General features: G+C 34.8%; 1 protein-coding gene across 8 annotated transcripts in view; it reads left to right on the forward strand.

Moving 5' to 3' along the window:
• Positions 1–254: 254 nt before the first annotated feature.
• Positions 255–16,743, forward strand: part of LOC127870702 (titin-like) — a 44,859-nt gene continuing 28,370 nt past the window's right edge. For 3 of the 8 annotated variants that reach the window (XM_052413121.1, XM_052413125.1, XM_052413126.1), the window contains exon 1: positions 255–737. In XM_052413121.1, coding sequence (XP_052269081.1) covers positions 641–737 — 97 coding nt within the window. In that variant the 5' untranslated portion in view covers positions 255–640. The remainder of the gene's footprint in view (positions 738–16,743) is intronic. The other 5 variants (XM_052413118.1, XM_052413119.1, XM_052413120.1 and 2 more) reach the window with 2 other exon arrangements.

A 16,743-nucleotide genomic window follows, 5' to 3' on the forward strand; every position in this document is an offset into this window, starting at 1 on the left:
GAGTGAATCGGATGTTCCCGGTGTTTTTGTTAATTGCAAAACACTTTATAAAACTTATTTTGTCTAAAACATGTATCGCACACTGTGTTGTCAACACTACTCTATACAATGCGATGTTATCTATAAAACCCCATCGCTGATGTAACTATATTGGGTCCGATGTACAAAACCGTTACGCATGTTAATGCGATACATTTAGGACGGCACGTTTTCGTAAGTACTAAAAGAATATTTAGTTTAGCTACAGCGAGCAACTATCGCAAATTTATGTTCAATCGTTTTATTCTATGTGAATACATTAATTGCATGTTTCCTGGTTATAATGCGCAGTGTATCAACTTAGTAGTGCATTTCATAATAACTATAATTTTATAGTTTAAATATTTACACTTTAAGTGTGTTTTTTCTATTTCAATATAAAACGCATAATATAAACGGCGATTGTGTACGCTTCAACCCACGTTAACACTTAAGTTTAACTAGCGGGCAACAGAGCGAATAATCACTATTGAGCACAATACGGTGGACATATTCGTTCGCTACTTAGGTAGTTACTTCCTGATTTCAAAATTTACAAAACACGCAGTACGTCTTTCAGACGACTATCAATGTACATAATAAAATGCTATTATAAGCCATTATGTACTCCTTGTGGATGTCTCGATTTGAACAAACTTCGACGTTGGTGACATTTTTTGGATTTATCAGTGTCATATTAGTTGAATATACTGCAGATGGTAAGTAAATAATTTACTGTGCATCTATAAGATATTATCAAGAATGTTTTCTAAAATATGTTATTCACTATACCATAGTCATGTTTTCTTCATCGAAACTCGGTCATAGACTTTTGTAATTTGGTGAAATTGCCGATTGAGTCATACTATAGCATACAATTGTTCTCAAGTAGAATTTGTTTACAGTTCCATGTCACCAAACTGCGTGTGTTCCTAATAAAGTGTTATGACAATTAGAACTTGACTGTAAAATTGATAATAATTTAACGTTATAATGACACAAAACACATGAGAGTTTCAAAATTACAGGTAAGCAATGCTGACAGAAGTTCAAAACCAAAGTGCAGCTTGTTTAAATATAGTTCGCAATTAAATTCTGCACATATTTTATCGATCGTTAACTCATAACACCGCATTAGCGTTTTAACAGTCAATAAACAAACCTATACTCGTCAGCTCGGCCATTCAAAATCGTGGATCCATTGTGGTTTATTACTTGCAGAATTATAAAATATGTTTGTTTTATGTTACAAATATGTATAGGCGTAGCCGTGTAAGAATGGACCGTGTTTTGAGTATTACAATTATTTATTTGAGCCGTGCTATGTGAAAAGGGGGTTAAATGCATGTGCTGAGAGTGTCGTCCCAGATTAGCCTGTGAAGTCCGCACAGGCTTATCAGAGACGACTCTTTTCGCTGTTACGATAATTTTTGTTAAAAGAAAGTCTCGTCTTAGCAAATATCTAGTTTAGGCGAAAAGTGTCGTCCCTGATTAGCCCGTGCAGTCCGCACTGGGACGACACTTTGCGCACATGCATTAAACCCCCTTTTCACACAACGTGCGTTTTGTATATATAGTTGTTTTCATCATCTCTCTTATGCATGTCGCTAATTATATTGGCAATATAATTCACTTATTATATAAATAATAACATTAATTAACGCTAAAACTTTTCAGGTAATAAAGTGCATGTCTATTTTGTAAGATTGTGACACAAAACCTTTATGATGTAATTGAATGTCGAATTGTGGACAGGTATTTTTATTTACAACTATTCTTCCCAGTCAATGTTTGTTGCGAAATTCGATCTTTAAATATTAAAGTGTATAGTCAATACATTTTAAAAATTCAAACTTAAATATCGTATATATACTACTATATATTACTAGTATTCTACACTTCATAACAGACTTCGGGTGGAAGATATATATACATAAATATATATATTTGCAAATGTATTTGCTTGATAGAGAAAGCGGAGCTTAACATTACACAATATACCAGCTTAATCTATCAAGTATGTTCTCTTTCATTTTCTTTCATTTGATAAAATATTCAAGTGTATATTGCAAGGATATAAACATTTTTACTTTCAATCGCCTCTTCAATGTAAAGCTAGTGTTTATTTGAACACGGTTTATTGAGGGGCGCTGTCGAAGGTTAATCATGGCTCTTAATCCAGCAGCATGTGCCCCATAGAAGTATGCGATTTTACCGTCTTTACAGTACAACGATAATCGCCTTCTATATACACACATTTATTCTGATAAAAGAACACAAACGCAAGTTAAACTGACACTTTCCTCCGGACACCAAGTGAAGCGGAGATCCAACAGAAAAAGAAGTAATAAACAAAAGAATTTAAAGTTAGGATGAGCGTCTATTGAATATGTATTGCTTTTATTTCTACGCAAACTTATGTCACATGCGTATACATGTGATAGTTTAACAATATTCCAGACTAAGTGAGAGACAAGTGACATGTGTGGCATGTGAAGACTTATCTCTCTGGAGTGCTTTGACTCAATTTAAAACGGTCATAAATGTCCTCAAACGATTATAAGAAAAGCGTTTAAATTATTACAGACTACACACATGTGCAAAGATACATCATTTCAGTTGCCAGTTTATTCAAATCACTTTTTAGCAGGAAGCGAATGTGACATCGAATTATCATATCCGACAGGAAAGTAAAGCATATTAGATATGATGCTTAAGTACTTAGACAGTAACATATCGTAATTGGCCTTTTCCGAGAGGATTGTTAAGTGATTTGCAAAATGATATACCAATTTATGCCTAGTGAACTCTCCCATCCTTCTAAATTGGATCAATTTAATTCCAAAATGATGGATGTCTAGTATATTTATTTCTATATTTAGAATATTTCTTACAGAAATTCCGTTAAGCAAACAGCGCAGACCCTGATGATTGTTAAGTTTTTTATTTGATTTATATATATGCAATCTTGTAACACTAATATTTAACCCATTTATGCCTAGCGTCTAGAAAAAAAGGTCTTGACAAACAGCGTAGACCCAGATGAGACGCCGCATGTGATAGTTTAACAATATTCCAGACTAAGTGAGAGACAAGTGACATGTTTGGCATGTGAAGACTTATCCTTCTGGAGTGCTTTGACTCAATTTAAAACGGTCATAAATGTCCTCAAACGTATATAAGAAAAGCGTTTAAATTAGTGCAGACTACACACATGTGCAAAGATACATCATTTCAGTTGCCAGTTTATTCAAATCACTTTTAGCAGGAAGCGAATGTGACATCGAATTATCATATCCGACAGGAAAGTAAAACATATTAGATATGATGCTTAAGTACTTAGACAGTAACATATCGTAATTGGCCTTTCCCGAGAGGATTGTTAAGTGTTTTGCAAAATGATATACCAATTTATGCCTAGTGAACTCTCCCATCCTTCTAAATTGGATCAATTTAATTCCAAAATTATGGATATCTAGTATATTTATTTCTATATTTAGAATATTTCTTACAGAAATTCCGTTTAGCAAACAGCGCAGACCCTGATGAGACGCCGCATCATGCGGCGTCTCATCTGGGTCTACGCTGTTTGTCAAGACCTTTTTTCTAGACGCTAGGCATACATGGGTTAAATATTAGTGTGACAAGATTGCATATATATATATATATCAAATAAAAAAACTCTTTGCCACATCCATTATCTACAATGACAGAGTAAAAGTTATTAAGATACAAATTTATTTATGTTTTATATGTTGGTTTGCATTGTTCGGTTTCTATTGCTGTCACTCATTTCGATAATGCCGAATGTTCTTGTTTGATTTAGGTAATTGTAAGTAGTTGAAGCATTATGAAATTTAAATTATACAAAATGGCAGAATAACATAAGTGTGCGTTTAATAGACAAAATTCTATTTAAAAGTGAGCAAAATTTCGCAACATTCTGTAAATATTTTAGAATAAAATGCGAACAATGCATTAAACGGGGGAAAAGTTAAGCGGCTCCTTAATTAAGACTTCCGCTTAACACACAATATCTTTCGTGTTTAAGTTTATATTACTGGAGCGCTTGCTGATCGTGAGAATTCGTGATGATAGAGCACAAATCCTAAAGTGTTTATGCAACTTAAAACTACGGACGTTAGTGTACAACTGTCATACAAACAAGACGACTGACAGCGGTTAAACTCTTTTGTAAACTCGCTTTGTTTGCTGTTAAACCAGATTGTAAACTCGATTTGTTTATCGTGTGCGATATCGGTTCTTGAAAAATCCGCCATTCAAATCACAAAAACAATGATATGACATGTGACTTAAAACTAATGAAGTAGTTGCCCGTATTGGTGTACTTAATCACGTAAGCGGCGCCTGTTAATTATATCAGCATATTAATGTTCAATAAGACTTAATCATTACGTTTTTATGATGTTCATTATTGGGTAAGTATTTATTTTGATCCCATCATCAGACCTGCATTGTCGAAATAAACCACTGTGGACTAAATTTTCCTCTATTTCGGCAGTGCTGAAAAATAGCTGTCACGCGCGGCGGAGAATGGTCATATTACTCGGAATCAACTATAAAGTAATAATTATTAGTAAAATCGAATCAGATTCAACAAAACAAACAATTTGATACCAAGATGTAATATATTTTTAACACATAATGCAACTCAAAAAGCAAAAAGAACATTATTTAAAAATATTAAGTGCGCGTACTCGTGACGTCATTATTAACACGTCATACGACACAATGCATGTTCTTTCACGCTAAAGCTGCAGTTGTTTAGTGTGTTTTTTTTTCATTATTTCTTAAAAATCGGGGACGTAGAGGTATGATAAACAGAAAAACAGGTTAGTTACTGATCTTTTTGTAATGTATTAGGCTCGGCAAGTTTAAAATAATGCAACAATGTTTGCTTTAAATAACTTTGGGATTTTCCCTGTAGAGCGGGTGTACCTATTTCCGAACACTTAAGCCACTTATAATGATGTTCGGAATTACGATCACTTTCAACTAGATATGTGCATATGATATACTTTAGTCCAATATAGAATTATATAATGGTCAAACCAAAAAAAAATATTTACAAAGCATGCGGACATCCAACTGTTCCTAATTCCGAACATATGTTCGTAATTCCGAACCGAAGTGTTCGTAATTCCGAACATGATGACGTTTTTAAAATAAAAATCCCGATGATTCCATTTAATTGACACAGTTTGAAAAATACCAACTTAGAAACAAGTTCTGTAATAAAAACGATTACATGTAAGTTCGATAAATGACAAGGTCGTTAAAAAAAGTAATATAGAGCAATAGATCTGGAGGTTTCGGTTAATTGATATTTTTAAAAACGTCAACGAAACAAGGATATTAACACGCATTTAGATACTTTACAGTTATTCACGCCCTTTGTCCAGACATATTCAACTCTTCTACCTTTTTATCGAACTTTTCATTTACCAAACCCACTGTCAATTAGTGAAAATGCAAAGAACACTATAATCCATTACCACAATAGGACTTTTGTTATTAATTCAAATTACACAATTCATTTAAAAAGTAAATTGTGGGACTGACGGATATAATTACATACGAATATTTTGGCGAAAATCAACCAGTCTCTATTCAAACCAGGCAGCGTTAATGTCAGAAGTCGCGTTGATGTCATCCACAAGTGTGAAACATAATTTTAGTGATGTTACGTTTATAATTTTGGTAACTTGAAACGAATCAATGTATCATTTTAAGACCCCAATATTTAATGCTTTATGGCATGAGCATTTAATACATATTAGCTATTTAAATACAAACATCAGTTAATTTGATAATCAATTTGCAAGTGATTTCGTTCCAAAGAATTATTTTATGTCTATTTTACTCATTTCATATTTCAAATATAGATTCTATATTGCAAAACGCAGTGTTGCAAAACGCACACTTTTATTTCTTCAAACTTAATACAGCCGGGATTCGATCATAAATTTCGTGAAATTATGTACAAAAGCATGAAACTGTATTCACCCGGCATTCGATAATACATCTTATGACAACATGTTTTAAAAATTATGTGCTCGCTTCGTTGTAGTGCTTCGTTGCACCCTACTTTGGTCCATGTGAATTACCGTGTCGCTAATGTAGACTAACCACAATAGTTATATCATCCCGATAAGTTAAAGTGTTTTGCGACTCGATGCGTAAACATCATAACCAGACAGATCCTTTTAAAGCCCCATTAACACTCAACATCAACGAATATTTCGTTAATTATTTCGTAAAATAAAGTTAACCCATACAAAATCAGTGTTCCGTAAATAATAGCTTAAATTTCAACGCTAGATGTGGTCTGGTAACAATGTATCTTGATAAATCTATGTTACCATACCACATCTAGCTTTCATTCTGGCTATTGTGTATCTAGTAAATACACAATGCTCTGGTGTAAGGCTATATTTTGTTTCGCACAAAAGGTTAAAATACTTCTTGAGGCATCCATGCTTGTTTTTGAACACCAAAGAAGATAGTTTAAAATATCCTCGCGTAAAATATGGTTATATTCACGTTCGTCGTTGTAAAGTATTTCTTATTGAGCTTTCACAATATGGTACAGGCCTAAATGCACACATTTAGATTGCCCAGTGATTTCCCGTTTCATTAGTCCAGCTTGGAAACCCATTGTACCTAGAAAAAGATATAAGGCCAATCATTTACACTAACATACTCAGTCAATTTTGGAAAAAGTTTTTTAGTAAATAAAGAGGGAAAAGTAGGTTTTATGTTTTAGAGGATTCACAAAGAGACATTCTTCCACTTCTTACAACCTCGGCAGTTTGATCCATCATACAGGGGTCGTATGACTGCCTCTTCTATCCAACTTGACGGCTCATTACTGCAAAAGAAAAACAAAACCAATTATTATAAGTCATCGGACATGCAACATAAAAAAGGATCAAATTTAGTCAATCGTTCGGTATTTGGATCAGTCCTTGAATGTGGTATGTAATTCCGAACACTATCAATTCCTCCTTTACACAACCCTACATCTTGATCATGAGGGTCACGCATGATCAGAACATGTTTCTAGATTATTATCTTTCATAGAACGCTACTGAAACGAAATTATGTGTTTTGATATAACCTTAGCAAATAAGTGTAAGAAATTGGCGATCAAATAATTTCACTTACCGAAAGGCTGTGTATATCGGCAAATGTATTTTTCAGAAAAACTGGCTGCACCTTTACCTCAAAACTGCACCGAAAAGAAATAGAAAGAAAGTGATGTCAAACTAATTACGTTAGATTCCTGATATCTTTTACGGCACATGATTGGATAAGAAATTGATATTGGGTTTGGAATCAGGAACATGGTCGGATTATGAAGCACCCGCTCTAGTTCGATTTTCCTATTCTATTTTTAAAGAAATAATTTACGACTAAGACAATTGATGGGATAAATCGAATACTAGGGCGGTGCCGAATAAAGCAAAGATAATTTTCCCGGCACGAAAATCTGAACCACTCGCCAAGGCTCGTGGTTCAGATTTTCTAAGCCTCGCAAAATAAGCTTTGCTTTATTCGGCACCGACAGTATTCTCTATATCTGAAGCATTACGTAAAATGGCAAAACATAATTTATCCCATCACCAGACGTGAATTGCCGGAATAAACCACTGTGGAATAAATTTTCCTCTATTTCGGCAGTGCTGAAAAATAGCTGTCACGCGCGGCGGAGAATGGTCATAATACTCGGAATCAACTATAAAGTAATCAGTTTTAGTAAAATCGAATCAGATTCAACAAAACAAACAGTTTGATATCAAGATGTTGTATATTTTTAACACATAATGCAACTCAAAAAGCAAAAAAACCCACATTATTTACAAATATTAAGTGCGCGTACTCGTGACGTCATTATTAACACGTCATACGACACAATGCATGTTCTTTCACGCTAAAGCTGCAGTTGTTTAGTGTGTTTTTTTCATTTTTTCTTAAAAATCGGGGACGTTGAGGTATGATTAACAGAAAAACAGGTTAGTTACTGATCTTTTTGTAATGTATTAGGCTCAGCACGATTAAAATATTGAAACAATATTTGCTTAAAATAGCATTGGGATTTTCCTTGTAGTTCTATTTTCATATTCTTTTTTTAAAGAAATAATTTACGACTAAGAAAATTAATGTGATAAATCGAATACTAGATCGGTGCCGAATAAAGCAAAGTTTATTTCGCTCGGCACGAAAAGCTGAACCCCTCGCCAGGGCTCGTGGTTCAGATTTCCTAAGCCTCGCAAATAAACTTTGCTTTTTTCGGCACCGACAGTATTCTCTATTTATACATTTGTATGTACAGACGCTACGGGTTGCAATAATGCACGTGTTTAATTCGATTACATCAACTATGGAATAATACCGATGTACAAACACAAAACGCTCACTAACTCTAGATGTATGCTATGAATAACTAACGCTTATGAGCATATTTGTAATGAAATGCCCAGAAGATTGAAACCACATCAAAATTGGAAACAAAATAACGAATAGAAACATTGTAAACCAAACAGTTGTAATGAATTAATGATTATCGTCCCTTGCCTTATGTTATAGAATCAGTTAAATGAAATTTCAAAATGCAGCCATCACACGACGTAAGTCATATTTAAAATGTATGCTTTTTTCTTACATGGTTAGAACTATCGCTAGAAATTAATCAATCGGTTTCATGAATTCAAAGAACGTGTGTTAAAAAAGGGGCCTTTTCACAGATTTGGGCAGGTTTTGATGTTTGTCATTAAATGCTTTATATTGGTAAATGTTAACATTGGATATACAAATCTCCAGTAAACAATCAAGAATAAAAAGAAAAAACAACAAAAAAGGTAACCCTCAGCAGGGCTCGAACCACTGACCCCTGGAGTCCTGGAGTAAAAAGTCTTCAACTCACACCATTCGGCCATCCTTCCGTATACAATAAGGGGTGTATTTTATACTACATATAACCAATCCTCGTGGTTTCACAAAATATAACGAAAACAACAGAACTCTCCAAATTATTAATTCGTTTTGCGTTGCAACGCTTCATAACTTTCGGGTTTTTAAATCGTCAAAAAATGCATATAATTTTAGAGCATGGTAAATGTTCAGTATTACTGATTCCTCACAAATATAATAACTAAAACGAAAATTTGCGAATCTGAAGCAACTTTTTTTAATTTTGTCCATTTACCCAAACATGAAAAAGCCCCTTTAAATACTTAATGATTTAGTTCCAGTACTTGTATGCGAAAACACACATAATTAGTTACGACGTAAACAGCATGTATTGTAATTCTATGTATGCCCTCGGGGATTGTTTTGGTAAGTAATCCATTGAGTTTAGACATGAACCTATTCATTTGTTTTACACATGTACACATCTATGACGAAAATTCATCATGACCTTTTATCTCTTTTCCATGGAATACCCCAATGGACAAGCCATTTGCTTGTGGTAATGGCAAATTGCCATTTACTTGTCGCAAATCGACAGTAAACGATTGGGAATTATCGGTTGAGAATAAGACAATAGCAATTGACACATACATATTTGATATTGGCTTTTGACCATTTGTGATTCCCAAATAGCTTATAACTTCATCAACATCGGGTTTTCAGAATCAAACGTATTACCGTTAGAGAAAATCTGTTTTAATATAAAATGTTTACCTACTATGTCCACAAAATAGCATTACCTCATGTGAACAAAATGGTCGTAGTGCATCGGCCAACAGAATCACATTAAAAATGAGAAATTGTCAAATGACATATGGCAAAAGGTACCTATATAGCAGTTGACAATTCGTCTTTAAAAATCTAATTGACAACTGCCAATCAGCAAAAGGCAATAGACCCTTTTTACAATAGGCCAAAATTGATAAGAGCGCAAAGTCACGTGACTCGCAGAACTCCAGAACGAATTTGAACGTGTATTAATTTCCAATAGTCTCGCCCAACGCCGCATCTGATTTTAACATTTCACTCTTTTGAACATTCGGAGATGTAACGACTTAGAAAAGTCAGAATAAGTTATAAATATGTACTTGACATTATAAGTGTCCATACATTTAATAAATTGTTTTGATTAAAGTACTTGTTTTTCTTCATTTTTTCACACATTTGACACGCTTTGTTAGAGCTTTTATATCGCGCTGTTTGAATAAAGATCTATCTTGTTTATTGATACATCTGTTGTGTAATAGCCCCTGTGTTCCGCATAAACCCATTATCTCTTTATGATCAGATACTGTGCCGACAAATACTAAATAACAGCATGGTGTCATAAACCACCCGTGGTAGATGCCTGGTCACTGAACACCATGTATGGTATCCCGGCCAATTTCTTCTCGTGGTAGAAGTAGTACGTAGTCATTTCTAAGACTAATGTAACGCCAAATACTCAAACTAAATACTGTATAGATATTAGCCAGTTTAATCATAATTATACACAGAATGCTGGACATTCGTCCTAGCCTAGTTTTCACACAGGCGGACATTCGTTCCTATGTTTTTGCACGGAACGTATAGTGACATCTAGAGTCCGTGGTTTTTTGACAACCTTAACATTCGTGCCTTCGTTATTTTGAAAATGCGGATAATGGTTTCTACATAATTTTGACAGCCCGGTCATTCGTTCCTTCGTTATTTGGACAGCCTGGAGATTCGTTCCTGAAAAATTGCTATCCCGGTCATTATTATCACATTTTATCAAAACAATATGACACTCTGGGCATTTTATCTGGTAAATTAATATGTCGTTATTAAAATAGTTTTTTAAAAATCTCATACTTTGTGTTATACTTTATCTTTTGGTAATATTTTATCATGATCGTGAGAATGAAAACGTTTAAAATATTCGAATATATCGACTTACACTGAGATCTCTAATTTGCCAACCCTTGCAGAAATCTGGACGTTAAAACTATGTAGGAGTATATATATCCGGTCTGTCAAAATAATGTTGGAACAATTGTCTGGGATGTCTAAATAGCGTGGGAATTAATGTGCGGGTAGTTAAAACAACGTATGGACGAATGTCTGCCTTGTCAAAAATATGGTAGGAACGATTTTCCTTATGAAAGAATTTTCGGATACATAATCAAGTGCTTAATACTTATAAAAAAAATTGAAATGTTTATTAACGTTTATGCTATTATAAGCACGAAACCTATTTAGCGGGTTACCCGGTACCGCTAAAATAAAACTCCGTCATTACATAGTTTTATAAAGAGTGTTCGTTAGTGTATTGAAGAACACAATTAAAAGAAGCATTTTAATTGACCGGGGTTAAAGAGTGTTTCCGAAAATTAAAGCCACACACACACACACAAGAGAGATTTTTGACATGAAGCGACATATATTTATCACTCATTATCACGTTTAAAGAGAAATCAAGGGGGTTAGGTGCATGCGTAGACAGTTCAGTTTGCTCCACGTTCGTTTTTACACCTGTATAAAAGTATTCTTCAATATTGTCTTTCACTGTAAAAGAACATTAATTTAAGTTAAACGAAAAATGACATAACATGTAAAAAGTTCATGTGCTTTGTATTTCTTATTGCTTTTTCTTATGATTGAGTCAACACACATTTTACACGTTCGATCGTTTGTGAAAAATATTACAGAACAACGAACATACCTTTGAGAATTTAAGTTATATAATAACGTTTTGTATTATAAAACTTTTTTATGTATTTGTTTTGTGCAATTATCAATGTTTTTTCTTCAGATCACATTTGCTCTGAGGATAATGGGTATCTTGAATTTGAATCAAGATTAAATGAAATCTATATACACGTATACACTTATGTTGCTATATATTATGACTTGCAGAGATGACGTAGGTGTTTATTTTATAACACCTCATCAACTTATTGACTAAACAACACATCCATGTATGCATGACAATGCATGTGTTTGCCGTAATTGTAACCAGTTTCAGTATTTATGAAAATCCCGAATGTAATTAATCAAAATCAACTGTTTATAATCATCGATATGCTCCGTCAAAGATCTATACACGTTCAGCCTCGTTCTGAAATTCGACGCATCACGTGATATCTAAAAATAGCAACAGCGGTAGTATTGTGAAACTGGTCTATTAAAATACGCGTATACTTTGATCAATAATATATATATATAAATAAGTGAGCAAACATACAGGCTAACACATGAATACAAGTAATTACAGCCACACACATTTAAATGAAAAACATGTCAATCAATACATATAGATGCAATTTGAATGTGTGCAATATTGTCATTAAATCAATAGCCTAGTAAGCAAGTATTTTTTTTTAATTTAAAACCGAAAATAATATTTCTATACGTTTACGTCAATTTCGAAAAACGCGATTATTTGTAAGTTTAAAAGCGCAAAAAAGACTGATTTCTACCATTTAACCACCATATAAATTCTAATTGACATAGATAAAATTGAATCTATAGCCTAGTTAGCAAGTAATTTAATATTTTAAAACGGTGCCGCATTTAAAACCGAAAGTAGGATTTCTAGACGTATACGTCCATTTCGACAAACGCGATTATGGTTTTAGTTTTTAAGCGCAAAAACGGATTTCTACATTGTAACCACCAGATATATTCTTATTGGCATAGATACAATATTTTTCTTATGTATACTTAAATTTACTATGCCAAAGAAGATGTGAGGCTTTAACATTTAATTATGCACGTAAATTGACAATTTTATTTAAAATAAATTAATGTTTAAAGGTCTTAACCAGGCGATACGATTTCCAGTTACTGACGTTTTAAAAATATCATGTTTGAATGTGTTAGGTCAGTTTGATATGTGCTAACCAACTGCGTAAAAATCTGTTCCAGTCATGTCTACTAAAATTACAGGTAGTGCCATATCTTATTAAGCTTTTCTTTAGTTCTACTTTTTTTTATTTTCAAAATATATGTATCCTCTAAACAAATAAATTGCATAGAAAGCAAGCGCCAATGGACATCGACCAGGTGTCTGTCAGATTTTGACTTAATCACTTAAATGACGTCATTCCTGATTAATGTTGCTAATTGTTGTTGTCTGCGACCCAACGAGTAAATAATCGTGTAACTAGACACTTACATATATGCTTTGATCATGATTAAAGTCTTCCAATATCTTTCCAATTTTGTTTATGGTGTGAAACCTGCAACTGTTCAATCCAGAGATGAAAATGTTAAATCCAGAGATGAAAAGCCTTTTGTTCCGTAGCTAATTTGTTATCAGGTAGTAAGATAATTATTTCCCTCAAGGTTATTTTGAGCTCCGATGTTGAGCATATGTTTATCACGACCATGCGAATGTAATTTAATACTAAAGAGGGAAGTAAACAATTTGTATAATTAGACACATACACTTGTTTAACTGAAAATAAAACAGAGAAAACGGTCTTAAAACCAATATTGCACATTGTTGTTGTGAATGCTTAACCGATTTAAAAACAAATCTATAAAATAACTAACTTGGAAAACCAATGGTTGTGTTTAAATCAAAGAATGATTTAGATGATTCATATGTTATAATACAACCCTGTCATATTATGCTTTGGCAAATCGATTTAAGACGATGGTATATGAGCATGTACATTATATTTATAGATATTCGATAATACATGGCTAACAATTTCGTGTAATATTATAATGCATACGCTATACTTTACTTCAAGTTTTGTTATAAAATTTCACTTATGTCACACGAGTAAATAAAATTGACCAATTATTTCCCGGGAAAGCGCGTCCCAGGTGCTGGGGTTAATGTCAATGACTTTTAGGTCCCGATTGAAGAGGTAGAGGAATGGACAACCGGCTGATATCTTGCCCGAAGTAAGCTCTCCGTACATGACGTCTTTGTGTTTGTAGTAGCATGCTGTTGTTCCACACTCACTTTGATTACCTTGCCAGGGTTTTTGATGCCTTGTCATTCGTTTGTTTATCTGCTTTCAGTGAGATGGTAGACCAAAGGTATGTGAACCGGATGACGACCTCTTATTCATTGTTGTTGATGGTGATCTGGGTAGGTTCGGCATGTGGAGACATCGACTCTGTTTTCTTCAGGCTGCTTGTCAGGCTGAACTAATCACATGCCCTTGCACAAAGATTCAACAGTCTATGTTGGTCAGTGTCGGTGTTGTTGATCAGATCAGCGTCATCAGCAAACATGATGTCCCTGATCATCACCTCCCGTACTTTGCTCATTGCTGTCAGTCGGGCTATGTTGAGCAGACTGCCGTCTGCCGAGTGTACATATAGCAGCTAGACAGCCTCTTTAATATTTGAAAAGGCATGCTGCAGCTGCACAGCGAAGAAGATGCCGAAAATAGTTACGCTGAAGAGTCTTGTTGGGCAGCCAATCTTCGCCAGCACAGAGATTACATGTAGCCAATCCCTTCTGACACGGTCGAATCGTTTTGTCTCTCTCTCTCTGTCTGTCTCTCTCTCTGTCTCTCTCTGTCTTTCTGTCTCTCTGGGTCTCTGTCTCTGTCTGTCTCGTGAGGTAGGGGCGAGAGGCGCGCGAGAGAGAGAGAGAGGAGAGAGAGAGAGAGAGAGGAGAGAGAGAGAGAGAGAGAGAGAGAGGAAGAGAGAGAGAGTCAGGCGAGAAGAGGGAGAGACGAGAGGAGATAAAGAAATAACGAAGCCGAAAAAAGCCCCTAAGAAAGACCGCTCCCTCCCCCCAGCCTCCCTCCTCCCTCCTCCCTCCCTCCCTCTTCCTCCCTCCCTCCCTCCCTCCCTCCCTCCCTCCCTCCCTCCCTCTCTCTCTTTCTCTCTCTCTCTCTTTGCACTTTTCCTACAGTTGCCTGTGAGAGAATCATATCAATGGCTGATCTCTCAGAGCGAAACCCGAGATATACACTCCGGGTACTATCTATCAGCAAGCTTATGTAGTTCGTTCAGGACGTAACGTGCTAATACTTTACCCACAACGCTCGATAGGAATATCCCTCTGTAGTTGTTGCAATTGTTTCTTTCGCCCTTGTTTTTGCACAGGGTGATGATGTTGGCATCTATTATGCCCTGAGGTACCGTTCTTTCTTCCCACCACTGACGGCAGGTTGTTCAGATGTTCTAGGAGCACTGCTGCAACATTTGATGACCTCAGGCGGTATGCCATCTTTTTCTGAAGCTTTTCTGAGGACATGCTCTCGATTTCTTCTTTAGTTCTGACACAGTGGTTTACATTACCAGTTTGATTATGAGAGGGAGAGTTATGATTTCAACAAGGGCATCACCTGTGACGCGCTTCTGCTTGGTTTATAACTCCGAGTAGCGCCCCACCCGACGCTCAATTTGCATGCCCTTGTCGTGGATTTTATCACCAGTGGCAGACTTCAGAGGAGCTGTGATCTGTATGGCTCGGCCCATGGCTTTCTTGATACTGGCATTAATGTCCCTTATGTTTCTAGTATTAGTAGATAGCTGGATGATCTGACAGAACTGAAGCCAGTAGTTATTTGCGAACCCCCGTCCCTGTATTGTACTCTTGGCAGATATTTACGTTTGCAAGTTCCTTTGGATATGACAACGTTTGTATTCCGAGTAGGTTCTTCGGCGTTCTACGGCGGCTGTGAAGAATGTGGAGGAGTAGGCCAAAAACAAGTCACTGTCTCTCTCTCTTCAAAGACTTTTGTGGCAGTGTTGTGAACTGTGTCTCTGATGTGATCTCATCGCTTTTTGGCGGAAAACCTTTAGGAGGGCTAGTTAAACTAAATAACCTTGTCAGAGGAGGCGGTCTTACTAAGACAATGGACACACACCAATTAAATCATACCTGCGGCAAATAATTAAGACACACGAAACTGTACAAATATATTTGAAATAATTACTTGTATGACGATGTTATTTTAATGAAGTAACATACATAACAATGCTTTGTAATACGCTGTAAACACGGTTCAGTTTCTTACATATAACAGTTATACTGCTTTCGAAAGTTCTCCTTTCTTATTTAACAAAAAGTTTAAACCCGCTAATATAAAGGAAATAAACATTAAAATAATTATAGTCTAATTCTATCGCATACAATTAACCCGTGATTTTGAATATATTTGATTCGAATACAAAATGTTCACAAATTTCTTTAGACGCAATTTATCATTTATCAGGGATGCTACGCATGATAAACTTATTTGAAATGGAATGCCAACTATAACCCATGATTTTTTTGGAGAAATTAAATGCTTGACATCACACAGGTTTCTTTATAAACACGTTTCTGTGTATCGCGTTACAATGCATTAAGATGAACGAGGAAATACTAGTAAAAAAATTAAATAGCATTTATTCATTGTTTTATATTGAATATGCCATGTCTACGTTACATCTAGCGAATAAACTGTATACATTTTATTATTGGAAAATTAAAATTCATAGTAGCTTTTCAATAAACTACATTAACATGGCAAAATATAAAATTCTTTTAATAACCTTAGAATCGTAAAGTGGGTACTGTTAACAATTTCTTTGCTTAAAGTAACATAAATAATCAACACATATTTCGCCAAATAATTCGTAAAATGAAGATTACCCATACACAATCATAATAGCAATAGCCAAAATTTCAACGATTGAAGTGGTATGGTAACACAAAATTAACGAGAAACAAAATGCTCGTTATTATTTTGTTTTGGCACAAGATATACCATTTTAATTTCCCGCAACGATATCTAATAATACGAAACA

This window comes from Dreissena polymorpha, chromosome 3, assembly GCF_020536995.1.
Source record: "Dreissena polymorpha isolate Duluth1 chromosome 3, UMN_Dpol_1.0, whole genome shotgun sequence".
In the NCBI taxonomy this organism is placed as follows: domain Eukaryota; kingdom Metazoa; phylum Mollusca; class Bivalvia; order Myida; family Dreissenidae; genus Dreissena; species Dreissena polymorpha.